General features: G+C 45.8%; 1 protein-coding gene across 1 annotated transcript in view; it reads right to left on the reverse strand.

Moving 5' to 3' along the window:
* Positions 1 to 14,724, reverse strand: part of DLEC1 (DLEC1 cilia and flagella associated protein) — a 59,048-nt gene extending 44,324 nt beyond the window's left edge. The window contains exons 1-10 of the mRNA XM_054016586.1: positions 14,597 to 14,724; positions 11,000 to 11,140; positions 8,186 to 8,342; positions 7,475 to 7,585; positions 4,066 to 4,262; positions 3,563 to 3,783; positions 3,218 to 3,299; positions 2,746 to 2,833; positions 1,705 to 1,878; positions 761 to 897 (exon numbers count right to left, since the gene is read on the reverse strand). Of these exons, the coding sequence (XP_053872561.1) occupies positions 761 to 897; positions 1,705 to 1,878; positions 2,746 to 2,833; positions 3,218 to 3,299; positions 3,563 to 3,783; positions 4,066 to 4,262; positions 7,475 to 7,585; positions 8,186 to 8,342; positions 11,000 to 11,140; positions 14,597 to 14,671 (1,383 nt within the window). The 5' untranslated portion in view covers positions 14,672 to 14,724. The remainder of the gene's footprint in view (positions 1 to 760; positions 898 to 1,704; positions 1,879 to 2,745; positions 2,834 to 3,217; positions 3,300 to 3,562; positions 3,784 to 4,065; positions 4,263 to 7,474; positions 7,586 to 8,185; positions 8,343 to 10,999; positions 11,141 to 14,596) is intronic.
* Between the last annotated feature and the right edge of the window lie 916 nt (positions 14,725 to 15,640).

Here is a 15,640-nt window from a genome sequence, read left to right on the forward strand (position 1 = left end):
GAAGTGAAAAGAATAAAACAAAATAAATTGATCATGTCGGGTTTTTGTAGCCAGCTATTTAGACAGGTTTTTTGGCCGCCCCAAGCGAAAAAAAAAAAAAAACAACCTGCGGCGCGGCCAGAGCACAGGTGCAGGGGGACCGGCTGGGGGGGGGAGAGAGAAAGAGAAGGGGGTGGCCGGGGCTATAGCAGGGGCGCTGCCACGCAGCCCCTCCCGCTGCGCCGCCTCCTGCTAGAGGGCTCCGCTCTGGTCGGCGGGGAGGGAAGGAAGAGGACTGCCCTGCAGGGCGCTCTGGTTCTCCGTGCCGCCGCCCCCTACAGGGCGGCCGGAGCGCAAAAAAAAAAAAAAAAGCGGCCGTGCCGCCCTAGGATTGGGCAGAATGCCGCCTCGAACAATCTGCCGCCCCAAGCACCAGCTTGCTCGGCTGGTGCCTGGAGCCGGCCCTGTATTTAGAATAGGTGACATCCTGTGACACAAACTTTTTTCTTTCCATATAATTCTTCTTCTTTAATAAATCTCAAAGGTAAATACTATTGCTTAATTGAAAGAAAATCCTCACGGTTTTCTGGGTTACCTTGGGGGAGCAGAGGGCAGGAAGGGTGCTGTTGTCACAATCAAGTGGCAGATACAAGGGGCCTTTTTTGAAGTTTACAGAGGAGCATGTATGACCTCAGGCTAACCCTGTGATTGTCATGGCCCACAAGCTCTTTATACTTTGAGATACCTAAACTGTGTCCAATGGTTCCTCCCAATCACTTACCCTGAAATTAGGAGGTGGCCATACTTTCTTTGGCATTATACAGAACTTTCCATTACTGGACCCTTCATTTCTGCACACCAATTCTGTCATTTTTACTCCTCCCACAAGGCAGGAACCACAATCGATGATGCGAGGCACTGCAACAAACAATGCAGCAAAGGAAAATACACATGTAGTGAAGGCTAACCGCAGGAAAAATAGTTATTTAATCAATTACTCTTTAAACATGGACTTACTGAATATGAATTATTAAGACTCTAAAGATACTAAACACTTTAAATGGTTACTTTAAAGGTGTAGCAGTTTGAGCTGTGACTTGCTATAACTCTCCCATATTAAATGATGCTTCCAGCTCCAAGTACTTCAGGATTGTATCAAACTTTGATAACGATAAAGAAGATTTTGTAAAAGAGCTTTGTGCTGGGGGAAAGTAAATCACTGATGGCTAACAAAAACAGCACATCTTCAGCTGGTATAAATAGGCATAACTCCATGGATCTATGCAGATTTATGCCAGTTGAGATTGAGATTTGAGATGTTACAGGCTGGGCTAGATATTTTCAGAGGAGAGTTTTGCAGTAAACAGCACCCTACATATTTAATGTTTAATAATCGAGGACATAGCAAATTTATAGAATCTGAGCTTGAAAAGTGCCTTCTGATTTTTGGATCTCTGACTCTGCACCCTGAAAATAACTGTTGGCACAATTTGGCAGATACAAATAATTAAGGGAATATTTTATAGCATTTAAATGCCTATTAATCAGATTATGCATGTAAATCAGACAGTTAGACACCTAAGTGGTATGAAATGCACCTGCAACATTGCTCTACAATCCTTTGAGCCATAAAGTTGGAGACAGTCAAGGCCCTTTAAAAATCAAGGACCTAAAGCTTAACAGAAACTAGTGAGTGCTTGTAGCATATAACCTGACTCTACCTACATGTTAATACAGGAGGTGGTCTCCTAGCTTCTATAGGGATTAGGAGAGAGTATGGTGCTTGCGTTTCCACTAGAATATAATCTTCATAATCAGCTAAATATTCAGGAATAAACTGAATGGTGTACTGGCAGGTCATCCCAGGAGCGACAATTCCACCCTCTCCTGGAAATTTTCCTAGGAAAGAAAATGCAGGTGATTTAAAATTTCAAATACAAAAGTTGTTCTGTGATTTCATGACCATATTCTGCCCTCTGAAAGCTGCTCATAGTGAGCTCTTAATATGTGCTCTCTTAGATCATTTGCCATAAATGGTGTGACCAGAAGAGAGCCTGACCCTGCAGTCCTTATACATTCATGGCTCCCTCTGAAGTCAATGGGCAGTAAGGGACTCTTTACATTGATTTCAATGGGCACTGAATCAGGACCTAGATGAGTTTTTGCAGTCTCAGGGCAGATCTACACTACGGCAGGAATTGACGCTCTGAGATGGATCCACTGGCGATCGATTTAGCGGGTCTAGCAAAGACCCGCCAAATCAACGGCAGATTGCTCTTCAGTCGATCCCTGTACTCTACCCCCAACTAGAAGAGTAAAATAAGTCGACAGGAGATTTTTTTTCCATCAACCCCCTGCGGTGTAGACCATGTGGTAACTCGACCTAAGGTACGTAGACTCCAGCTACGTTAGTCACGTAGCTGGAGTTGCGTAGCTTAGGTCGACTTTCCACAGTAGTGTAGACATAGCCCAGGTCTAGATGTGTTATGCATACCATTTCTTTTGTTTTAATCTGCTCTCCCTACATTTCATGTTTAATTAGACCACTAGAGTCTCAGACTTCTGTTGGGAGTTTCATGTAGACTGTCCTAGACAGGTAAGACAACCTCTAACCTCTAAAAAGTGATATGAGACTCTATGGGATTAAGGTTCCGCCCACTGGATTGCATTGTAGATGGGACACACAAAAAATCAATGTATTATATTTAAGTAGACAAATTAGTTCTTGTACAATTTTGCATCTTCAGAGCTAGTATAGCAACTTACCCAGTCCAATGGCAAAGGCTGAAGTAGATGGAGGGATGACTCTTACATGGCGACACACTGAAGTCATGTTCTGCAGCTCTATAGTCATCTTCATTTAAAAAAGAAAATATAATACCAAATAACACTTATGCACCACTGTTCATATTCATAATACTCTGCAAACAGCAGTGAATTAATTCTCACAACATGCCTAGGAGTTAGGTATTTTGTAGATGGGAAAACTGAACATTTCTGTCAACATCTGAAGTAAAGGACATGTCACACAAAAGCAACCTGAGGTTGAAAAGGGTCCCAACTTGGTACTCCTTGGGGGAAGTTCTGCTGATGATTGAAAGAGAAGAAAATGAGGCTCATGAGAGTTTAGTTAGCTATGTGGAAGTCTGCGTAGGGGTGGGGGAGCTATGAAAGTCATGGAGTGACATCAAGTTTCTCAGAGGTAGAATAAATTCTCTGTAGAAGAAAAAGCTCTTACCTCATAAACCTGACCAACTTCATACTCAGAAAACAAAACAGCAGGCGGGATAGCTAGAAATACAGGAACAGATTGAGGATCACTGAAATAAAATAATGGGAGAGACTTTGAGAAACATTCAGTGAGCTCTTACACTGTCAGTTATTTATCTATGCCTAAGAATGTCCTGATTGCATCCACTGGCATGAACAACAAAAATTACAAAAACCTCGTAAGATATTATTTCTGAATGATTATAACCAAGATACACAGGAGAAAATACTGTTCTGGCTAAACTGGTATAAATCCAGAATAACTCCAAAGCAAATCTCTCTGCAGGATCAGGGTCTGAGTCAAGGTATGTACCTTACATCAAATGCCACTTTTCTTCCTGTTATCATTCGATCTACCTTCTTCTGATGAAAAATAAGAGATTTTCCTCCATTAAGAGTATTTGGTGGGAAAAAGCGTGGATTCTTCAGGTAATTGTGTCGGTTCTCAAGTCTGGCAAGGTAAATGCGGTCTTGTTCTCTATCCGCTTTGTACATATTATCTTTCCAGGCTGATTTGTGAGAGGAACTAGATTTCTTTGAAACAAACAGAGAATGTGATGCAAAATTCAGTGTCAAATACAGCAGCTTTGGGGGAGTGGAGGGGTTATATAAAATACCTATGCCTGATTACTTAGGCTTTATGTATCAATAAAGAATTTCACCCTCAGCAAACTACTGTATTTTTCTCTTCTCCAACATGGAAAGCAGCTACTTACACTAAAATAGCAAAGTGCTAGGACTTGCCTCTTTCTACAGGGATAGCAATAAGTCCTAAACTGTTTGACAGGCTAAAAAGAGTGCGTCTCTGAAATATACCTTACTTGATGGTTTCTTAGTCTGATGTCTAGGCTCAGGAGTTGAAGACAGCGTTAAGGTGGATAAAGATACATCTGGCAGACTATCTAATGTTTTCCTCAAGTGTGGGATTTCTGTATGTTTCTGATCCCTTGGACTTGCAGAAATGTGTTGTTTAAAACTAAACGTTTCCTTGATATAGTCAGGCTCTTTATTTCCTGCAGTTCAAAGAAAAGTATTGACATTTTCTGAGCAATAGGGAGAAAAGTATTCATTTTAGAAGCTTACTGTAAGCAGAGAAACATTATTAATAGGGCTGTCAATTAATTGACGTTAACTCACGCAATTAACTCGAAAAAATTAATCGCGATTAATCGCAGTTTTAATCAAACTGTTACATTTCAATCGGTATTCTATCGTTTTTTAAATATTTTGGGTGTTTTTCTACATTTTCATATACATTCTATTCTGTGTTGTAATTGAAATCAAAGTGTAAATTATTTTTACTACAAATATTTTCATTGTAAAAATGATAAACAAAAGAAATAGTATTTTTCAATTCACCTCATACAAGGACTGTAGTGCAACCTCTTTATAGTGAAAGTGCAACTTACAAATGTAGATTGTTTTTTGTTACATAACTGCACTCAAAAACAAAACAATGTAAAACTTTAGAGACTGCAAGTCCAGTCAGTCCTACTTCTTGTTCAGCCAATCTTTAAGACAAACAAGTTTGTTTACATTTATGGGACATAATGCTGCCTGCTTCTTATTTACATCACCAGAAAGTGAGAACAGGCATTTGCATAGCATTTTTGTAGCCGGCATTGCAAGATATTTACGCACCAGATATGCTAAACATTCATATGCCCCTTCATGCTTCGGCCACCATTCCAGAGGACATGCTTCCATGCTGATGACACTTGTTAAAAAAATAATGCGTTAATTAAATTTGTGACTGAACTTTTTGGGGGAGAATTGTATGTCCCCTGCTCTGTTTTACCCACATTCTGCCATATATTTCATGTTATAGCAGTCTCGGATGATGACCCAGCACATGTTGTTTGTTTTAAGAACACTTTCACTGCAGATTTGACAAAACACAAAGAAGGTACCAATGTGAGATTAGCCACAGCACTCGACCCAAGGTTTAAGAAACTGAAGTGCCTTTCAAAATCTGAGAGGGATAAGGTGTGCAGCATGCTTTCAGAAGTCTTAAAAGAGCAACACTCTGATGCGGAAACTACAGAACCCGAACCACCAAAAAAGAAAATCAACTTTCTGTTGGTGGCATCTGACTTACTTAATGAAAATGAGCATGCGTGGGTCCGCACTGCTTTGGATTGTTATCGAGCAGAACCCGTCATCAGCATGGATGCATATCCCCTCGAATGGTGGTTGAAGCATGAAGGGACATATGAATCTTTAGTGCAACTGGCACGTAAATATCTTGTTACCCCTGCTACAACAGTGCCACAAGAACGCCTGTTCTCACTCTCAGGTGACAATGTAAACAAGAAGCGGGCAGCATTATATCTCCTGCAAATGTAAACAAACTTGTTTGTCAGAAGCGATTGGCTGAACAAGAAGTAGGACTGAGTGGACTTGCAGGCTCTAAAATTTTACATTATTTTATTTTTGAATGCAGTTTTTTTGTACATAATTCTACATTTGTAAGTTCAACTTTCATGATAATGAGATTGGACTACAGTACTTGTATTAGGTGAATTGAATACTATTTCTTTTTTTTTATATTTCAAATACTTGTAATCAAAAATAAATATAAAGTGAGCACTGTACACTTGGTTTCTGTGTTGTAATTGAAATCAATATATTTGAAAATGTAGAAAACATCCAGAAATATTTAAATAAATGGTATTCAATTATTGTTTAACAGTGCGATTAATCGCGCTACTAATCGTGATTAATTTTTTAATTGCTTGACAGCCCTAATTATTAATAATACAAGACTGGTCTTGGAGTTAGCAAAACAACTAAATATTTAACTGCTCTAGTGTTTCACCCATATTTACAGTTTATTTTGTTCAAGTAGGTTAATCTGTTTCAATCATAAATCATACTGATAACATTTAGGACAAACTTACAATGATCAAAATATAACAAATAAATAAATAAATAAATAACCTCACCTATCTTGTCTCTCTAATACCCTGGGACCAATACAGTTACAACAACACTGCATTTAACTTCTTTAACATCTTTTATTTGAGGATCTCAAAGTGCTTTAAAAACAGTTAATTAAGCCTTATAACTCCCCTCTGAGGTAGATAAGTTACTATCTCTACTTTACAAATGGCTAAACAGAGTTGATAAAAAAATGGAATTCTCATACTGATGAAATTCCAAGATCTGAAATTTCATATCATCCCTAATTTGGACAAAAAGTCGAAACCACGCATTTTTTTGCAAAATGAAATGTATTGAAATGTTTTGTTTATATATGTCAAAATGATAAAATCAAAGTGGAACATTTCAACTTATTGAAAAAAAGTTTTGATAAAGTAAAAACTAAATATTTTGACATTATCAAAAAAGTTGTGATACTTTCCCATAAAAATTTCAGACAAAATTAATATGTTCCCATAACACATTTCAATGTAATCAAATCAGCATTTTAGATGGAAAAACATTGTTAGAAAATTTTTGATCAGCTCTAAAACAAAGGCACAGAGATTAATCAGAACACATTTTTAAAATAAAAAGTGTTTTCATGTAAATAATTTATTTATTTCTCTGCTCTGTTTATCACATAAATTCTGCTGCATTAGCTAGTGCAGAAGAACCACAGGGTGAAACTGACCACCACAGATTCACTGTCTAAAGTGAGAGAGCTGAAAAAACTAAACAAACAGCACTGGTTATGAAAAGTAAATTTGATATTTAAAACAAATTGCAGTTTTAATAATGTATTAGTTACACAGAAAGGAGAATTTTTGTAATATATTACAAATGTAATATTTTGACTGTGTCCTTTAAGCTAATTCTTAGTACTTTAAATGTTAGGGCTTGTCTATATAAACACTTAGTTCACAACAAGCTGGGTGCAAATCTACCTCACACTAGCCTGCAGCACACAAAACGTCTACGTGGACCTGGTTGCCATAGACTAAACGTTCCATCGTCCTCTTTAAGCTATTCCCATTTCAAAGCAGGGTACATTAAAGTGCACTAGAGAACTATTAGTGCACAGCAATATGTTCTACATGGACACTTAGTGCACAGCAGGTTGCAGCACAGTAGATATACATCCCAGCTTGCCACGAACTAAGTGTTCATATGGTAAAGCCCTTCGTGTTTCTGCTCATTAGGCAGAAGTACAGAACATTATGCACAGGCTATCCACGTCTAATTCTTCATGTCCTAGAGAGCATTATCAGAAATCCATATTAGTCTCTGCTTTAAAAGTTACCTTTAGGTGCTTTGGTAATGGGTATTCTATCAGTGATGTAATCTTCAGGGCAGATTAAATTATGTTTTTTGAGAAGGTCATTATCCACACACCATCTGAAGGAGGACTTCACTACAATATTAAAAAAAACAAAAACAAACAAAAGATTGGTGTTTTAAGATACACTAACAATGGTCAGTCCACATTTCTGTTGTCTCTCCTTCACATCACTACAATGAAGTATTCTGGAGAGAAATGTGGTCTGTAAACTGAGCACAGAACTTGAATCAAACAACCCCAGAGCTCTACATTCAGTTCTGATTTGTGGCTCTGGGTGAATCTCTGTGTCAGTTTCCCTGCCTGTAATAACACTTATCAACAGGGCAATTGTGAAGACATTTGTATTAATGATTTTTGTACATCTGTTTATATATGCTTGCAATAAAGTTAAGGTATAGAACCATTAATGGCAGGTTTCAGGCATTGAAAATGACCTGCCCAATTAGTTTCTTATTATGTAAGGTTAATTTTTTTCTTTTTGATTCTCTCCTCGCAGTTTCTCAAAGCTGCTCTTTTACTATAAGTGGTATTAAACCCTGGCATTCATAAAGGCCATGATCAAAAGTTCACTGAAGTCAATGGGAGTCTTTCCATTAACATAAATGAGCATTGAATTTGGCTCCAGATCCCATAAATGTGTACTGGGATAGGTAACATTCCCAGAAACCTCACCTGGTGGCAATCCAATGTTGTGGAAGTCCTCCCCAACATCTACCTTCAACATGTTCAGAGCCCTTTCTTCTGCTGCTGTTGCTCGAGCTCTTGCCTGAATGATGTGCTTTTCTACCATGTCAACTTCTGTCAGTCGATGGTTATATTCAGTATGAATCTGGCATGTAGATTGGTGAATGTAAATAAATAAATATATTTTTAGCTATCACAAATTATTAATAATGTCAGTACAGGTAATAGAAAAATTAATGTTTTCTATTTCTTTCTGAAGGCTTGCTAGAATGTTTTTGCTTTACAAGAATAAACTCTCAGAATAGAATGCATTATTTTCTAACAATTAACTTGTGGTGGGGCTTGAAACATTTACCAGATGCCTACCAGTCAGATCACTAAACTTTATAACCAGAGGCAGATACGATGAAAGGAATTACCAATGAATTCCAGGGGCAATACCCTACTGAGAAGTCTGACCTTCAGCCCCCGCTACTGGAAAGAAGAAAGGTGCTATGCTTGGACCCGGCTTGTGTTCCAGCTACTATATCAGGTATATGATTAAATTTAAAGTGTTCTCTCTCCCCTAGTTACTAGAAAGCTTTTTAATTCACTGATTCAGAGCAGGGATTTGAACCAAGTCTCCCACATCCCAGATGAGTGTCCTAAACAGCAGGCTATTGACTTCTTGTCTCTCTCTCTGTCCCTCTTCCCTGATGCCACAATTCCATTCTGGATCTGAGAAAAATTCAGTTTCAACAAAATTGCATTTATCATCAATTTTTTTTCTACTGGTTTTCAATATCAGCTGTGAAAATGACCAAAGTCTTGTTGATTTCATTCCACAGCTACTCCAACAAGAGAAGTTCTAAGATTACCTGTCTGCAGACTCAGAAAGACTGCACATCTGTTCAGATGTAGGACTAAAAACAACTTTTAAAAACCCTTCAAAACCTGAAAGCTTAAAATCTGCTATTGAAACTGAGTTGATGGCTCAGTTTCACCCACCTCTAACTTGTAAGTTTTCTGTTCTCCAATAGCAAGCTGGAAAGTGGATTTTGTAAAGCTCTGATTTGCACTGAATATGCAGCACATATTGTACCAGTTCTTCAGATGGATAGAGCACCATCCACTTTAAAAGAAAATCAAAATAATTTTCTTATAGCATGGTTTATCTTAATGCTAACTTCTTCTTTTGGGAAGCATCTTATTTTAAAAGACAATATGTCAATGTTTGAGGAGAGATCATTCAATCATACTACTCAGATATTGTCAAGAAAAAGCAGACTGCATCGGTACCTTCTGAAGAAACTCAATTAAGGAGAAAAATATAGAATCTGAAGTTCATGCTTGTCTGTCTTGCAGTCTGTGCATAGGCGATGCGTTGGGGGATATGCAGGGTCAAGTGCCACTCCAGATTTCTGCGTGGGCTGCCACCGTGGGGAAGGAGAGGGGCTCTATCCTTCTCCCGCTGCCCTGTCCCCTGGCACGCTCAGCCTCTGACCCTGGTAGCTGGGCCTGGGCAGGGAGCAGAAGGGGCGGAACCAGCCACTTCTCATGCCAGCCGCTCAGGGTCTCTGCTCTGTGCGGCACAGTAGATGCCTGAGAGAGCCTGGCTGGGGGGAGGGGGTGGCAGGCTGCCCCCCAGCCGGGCCCAGCTGCTGGGGACAGGGGCAGAGTGAGCCAGAATCCCCTCTCCCCCCAGGCACATTTCTGGCTCACTCAGCCCCTCTCCCCTGCAGCTGGGTCCAGGTGGAGGGCAGCCCACTGCCACCACCATGTCCCCAGACAGGCTTTCTCAGGCAGCTGCTGCACTGCACAGAGTCAGCGACCCTCAGTAGCCAGCTTCAGCTGCGTGAGAAATGGCTCTGTCCCGCTCCCCGCCTGGGGCCGGCTGCCAGGGACAGCGGCCAAATGTGCCCGGGAGGGGGAGTAGGCACTTCAGAAGACGGACAGAGCCCCCCGTGCAGGTAACGTTGGTGAGGCGGGGAGAGTGCAGAGGCCGCTGGCTGGGCACAGAGCTGGCGGGGGTGGGGGGGGTAGGGGAAGCACTGAGCAGGGGAGACACATGGTGCACTCATGTGTCTTTCCATTTAGATTTGTGCCCCCTCAATATGGGGAGGCACAAGTCATATACGAGTCTGTGAATAGTACAAAGAAATAGATGGTGCCTACAAAATTAAGATCTGTTGCCAAAATCAGAATATCTGTTCGTTTTAAGAGTGATCTTGTCTCCTATCCTTGTTCATCACCTACTGAAGCAATATGATTAAAAAAATACTTTGCACTTCTATAGCTTTTTTCATCATTTTTGTCTCAAAAGCGCTTTGCAAACATTAATGAATTATGTATCACAACCCACCAGTGAGGTAGGAAATGGTTATATAAGGATCACTTCACTCCATTCAGCAGCTCCTTAAGAGCACACAGCAATACTGCACAACAATTTATTGAAGGCCAGTAAGAAGACTATCGCATCCACTTGAAACTGCAGGGAGAAAATAGGGTAAAAGCAGGTTGTGCTTTAGGAACTTTAAAGATAATTGTTTTTTACTTCACATCTGAAAAAACTCCCAGAACAACAGTTAGGAGCATCAGGTGGCTAATACATATTGAGATGAGAGCTCTGTGAGCAAATTTGGTCTCAAGAAGGATGTTTGCCACTAACATTCAAATTGCTCATGAAAATGTCTTTGCGATTCTAGGAAACCATTGTGAAAAAAAATTCCTGGGAGGTCTGAATTAACATTGACAAACATTTTGCTAAATCTCAGAACAGCTCTGAAAATTGCCTCTAATCTGTTTTTTGTTTATTTGCTTTACCTTTTGCAGCTCCTCCACAAACTTCTCATGATAGAGATTGTCTCCTCCACGGGACTTGATCAGATTTGTTCCAGTGTCCATCCCGATAACATCTGCAGTATACGTGCTCTTAAAGACGCTAGTCAACAAATGGGAAATGTCCTGAAGGGGAAAAAATTAGGGTGAGAAATTGTTAATCTTTAGAAACAGAGACAGGATTGAGGATGAGGGACATGAATATTAAACCATACATGCAACAGTGATTAAATCAATTTGGTCCCACAGCAGTAGCTTCAGATTACCAGTGCTTTGGTAAGAAAGGGGACTATGTACATAATGTTCTGGATATAGAAGCTCTGTGTATCTATTTGTGCCAAAAAAAGATATAGGCTGCAAAAGCTAATTCCATTCAGATACTCCAGAGCAGGGGTCGGCAACCTTTCAGAAGTGCTGTGCCGAGTCTTCATTTATTCACTCTGATTTAAGGTTTCACGTGCCAGTCATACATTTTAACGTTTTTAGAAGGTCTCTTTCTATAAGTCTATAATATAGAACTAAACTCTTGTATGTAAAGTAAATAAGGTTTTTAAAATGTTTAAGAAGCTTCATTTAAAATTAAATTAAAATGCAGAGCCCCTCAGCCCAGTGGCCAGGACCGGGCAGTGTGAGTGCCACTGAGAATCAGCTCATGTGCCGCCTTCGGCATGTGTGCCATAGGTTGCCTACCCCTGCTCCAGAGAATGGCTAGGTGGGTGGCTAGGTGTGGACTGTCTAGGGCTGGAAGGCTCTGTCTGGGAAGGACTATCTGGAGAGGGAATTAGGGTCTGCCATAGAGGGGATTTAGGAGGTAGAGGGAGTGTCAGATGGTGGTGGAAAGGGGGGTCCTGTCTGCAGTGGATACTACAGGGGCACAGAAGTGGGGTTCACAGGAAGGTCCAAGAGGGGCATGTCTGAGAGGGAGTGTGTGTACAGGGGTGTCTTTCTGGATAGGATGGGGGGGTCTCTCCAAGTGGGGTAAAGAGGCTCCCTGCGGGAGCTCTGAATGGGGTGGGGTGTCCAGGCACAATAAATAGGCTGCTGGGGTGTGTGTGTGTGTGTGTGTGTCTCTCTCTCTCTCTTTGTGATTCATAGATTCCTAGCCCAGAAGGGACCATTGTGATCATCTTGTTTGACTTCCTGTATATCACAGGCCATAGAAATCCGCACCCCCCCCCCCGCCCCAAAATCCCAAGAGCAGATATTTTAGAAAAACATCCCATCTTGATTTTGTAATGGTCAGTGATGGAGACTCCACCATGACCCTTGGTAAATTGTTCCAATGTTTTATTACTCTGTTAAAAATCTACACCATGTTTCTAGTCTGAATTTGTCTAGCTTCAACTTCAAGCCACTGGATCACAGGTGGAGGGGTGTCTCTGAGGGTGGAGGTGGCACAGGGGTGTGGTTGGGGGAGGTGTCTCTGTGGAGGGGGCCTGCAGAAGGGGGGTCTCTAAGGCCACAGTGGCATCTGGGAAGTGTTGGTCTCTTGGTGGGGGGAGTCTTGAGGGAAGAAGGCCCTGTGGGGGGTAAGTATTGGAGGGCGAGGGAGGGGGGTTTCTGGGTGCGGAGGGCCCTGCGAGGGTGGGGGAATCAGTTTTTGAGGGTGGGGGAGGGACCTGGGGGAGGAGGTTGGTCTTTGAGGGCAGGTTAGTGGGTTGATCTCTGAAGGCAGGGGAGGGCTCTGTTGGGGGGGGGGGGTCAGTCTCTCAAGGAGGGGGGCCCTACTGGGGGAGTTGGTCTCTAAGGGGAGACGGCCTTGCTGGGCAGAGGGGGTAGGTCTCGGAGGGCCCTCCTGGGGAGGGGTCTGTCTCAGATGGTCGGTCTCTGAGGGGGGGAGGGCCATGCCGGGCGGGGGGGGGGGTGTCGGTCTCTGAGGGGGAGGGCCCTGCTGGCGGGGGGGAGGGGGAGTCGGTCTGGGGGGGGGGAAGGGTCCTGCTGGGGGAGTCTGAGGGGGGGAGGGCCCTGCTGGGAGGGTCGGTCTCTGAGGGGGGGCCATGCCGGGGGGGGGAATCGGTCTCTGAGGGGGGGAGGGCCCTGCTGGGGGGGTCGGTCTCTGAGGGGGGTCGGGCCATGCCGGGGGGGAATCGGTCTCTGAGGGGGGGGAGGGCCCTGCTGGGGGGGTCGGTCTCTGAGGGGGGGAGGGCCCTGCTGGGGGGGTCGGTCTCTGAGGGGGGGAGGGCCCTGCTGGGGGGGTCGGTCTCTGAGGGGGGTCGGGCCATGCCGGGGGGGAATCGGTCTCTGAGGGGGGGAGGGCCCTGCTGGGGGGGTCGGTCTCTGAGGGGGGGCCATGCCGGGGGGGGGGAATCGGTCTCTGAGGGGGGGAGGGCCCTGCTGGGGGGGTCGGTCTCTGAGGGGGGTCGGGCCATGCCGGGGGGGAATCGGTCTCTGAGGGGGGGAGGGCCCTGCTGGGGGGGTCGGTCTCTGAGGGGGGTCGGGCCATGCCGGGGGGGAATCGGTCTCTGAGGGGGGGAGGGCCCTGCTGGGGGGGTCGGTCTCTGAGGGGGGTCGGGCCATGCCGGGGGGGGGGGAATCGGTCTCTGAGGGGGGGAGGGCCCTGCTGGGGGGGTCGGTCTCTGAGGGGGGGCCATGCCGGGGGGGGGGGAATCGGTCTCTGAGGGGGGGAGGGCCCTGCTGGGGGGGTCGGTCTCTGAGGGGGGTCGGGCCATGCCGGGGGGGAATCGGTCTCTGAGGGGGGGAGGGCCCTGCTGGGGGGGTCGGTCTCTGAGGGGGGTCGGGCCATGCCGGGGGGGAATCGGTCTCTGAGGGGGGGAGGGCCCTGCTGGGGGGGTCGGTCTCTGAGGGGGGGGGAATCGGTCTCTGAGGGGGGTCGGGCCATGCCGGGGGGGAATCGGTCTCTGAGGGGGGTCGGGCCATGCCGGGGGGGAATCGGTCTCTGAGGGGGGGCCATGCCGGGGGGGGGAATCGGTCTCTGAGGGGGGTCGGGCCATGCCGGGGGGGGGAATCGGTCTCTGAGGGGGGTCGGGCCATGCCGGGGGGGGGAGTCGGTCTCTGAGGGGGGTCGGGCCATGCCGGGGGGGGGAGTCGGTCTCTGAGGGGGGTCGGGCCATGCCGGGGGGGGGAGTCGGTCTCTGAGGGGGGTCGGGCCATGCCGGGGGGGGGAGTCGGTCTCTGAGGGGGGTCGGGCCATGCCGGGGGGGGGAGTCGGTCTCTGAGGGGGGTCGGGCCATGCCGGGGGGGGGGGTCGGTCTCTGAGGGGGGTCGGGCCATGCCGGGGGGGGGAATCGGTCTCTGAGGGGGGTCGGGCCATGCCGGGGGGGAATCGGTCTCTGAGGGGGGGCCATGCCGGGGGGGAATCGGTCTCTGAGGGGGGTCGGGCCATGCCGGGGGGGGGTCGGTCTCTGAGGGGGGTCGGGCCATGCCGGGGGGGAATCGGTCTCTGAGGGGGGTCGGGCCATGCCGGGGGGGAATCGGTCTCTGAGGGGGGTCGGGCCATGCCGGGGGGGGGAGTCGGTCTCTGAGGGGGGTCGGGCCATGCCGGGGGGGGGGTCGGTCTCTGAGGGGGGGGAGGGCCCTCCTGGGGGGGGTGTCAGGCCCTGCCAGGGTCTCAGGGGCCGTTACCTGAGTCCGCTCGGAGGCGGGTCTGTGTCTGTACATGGAGGGCTCAGGGCTGCTGGGGGCTCCGCCCGCCGCCATCCCCGCCTGTGCCCAACGCGGGGCCCGGAGGCCAGGGCAGCCCCGGCCCCGCCGCTCGCACCGGGGAGGCTCGGCCCGAGCCCGTTGCTAAGGCAGCGCCCGGCTCAGTTTACCAGCTCCCTGCCCTGGCGACGGCTCCTCCTCCCGCTCCGGGGCTGGAGAGCGCCTGGCCCGCCACCGATCCCCTTACCTGGGGGGAGGAGAGACCCCCCCCGGGTGCAGAGCTGCCCTCGCTGGGGGTGGGCAGGTAACAGGGATCCAGTGTTTCTGTTTCTGTTCCTATCTAATTGTATAAGCTTGGAACATGTTTATAGTGGTTGTACTGGCAGTCTTATTTTGGTGGTAAAATATGACAGCACTCATTGCCATAACTACATTCCCAGTATTTTTTATTTTGCCACACCCTCTTTTTTCTGCTTCTTACTTAGACTGAGAGAGCTGTACTGTAATTCATATCACTTTTCTACAACCACCAAGGTAGTTAACCAGCATGAAGGCCTCTTTAAACGTGGGGCAGAAAAATACATGATGGTGTCAAATACTGGCTAAGGTGTATGCATGTTTCTGCCCCTTGGTAACTAGTTTGCAGAAAATTGCCCACCTACAGAAGCTACTCCTAGCTAGTGGGCATTGGTTCATTCAGGGTGAGCAAAAAGTCCTGTGTTCTTTCCTCTCTACTGCTGTGCAATGTAAGGTAGCCAGATAGCAAGTGTGAAAAATCGGGACAGGGGGTGGGGAGTAATTGGCACCTACATAAGAAAAAGCCCCAAATATCGGGACTGTCCCTATAAAATTGGGACATCTGGTCACCCTAGTGCAATGTAGCTAACAATAGTTGTGTTTATATGTATTCAGTGCATGGATTAATTACAATAGGATAAATGGGACAATCCTTCCTACATCATGCCATTAAACTCTGCATTTCCCTTGTATAATATGTTATCAAATGAGATTCTTAGAAAATCTAGA

This window comes from Malaclemys terrapin, chromosome 2 (assembly GCF_027887155.1).
Source record: "Malaclemys terrapin pileata isolate rMalTer1 chromosome 2, rMalTer1.hap1, whole genome shotgun sequence".
Lineage (NCBI taxonomy): Eukaryota > Metazoa > Chordata > Testudines > Emydidae > Malaclemys > Malaclemys terrapin.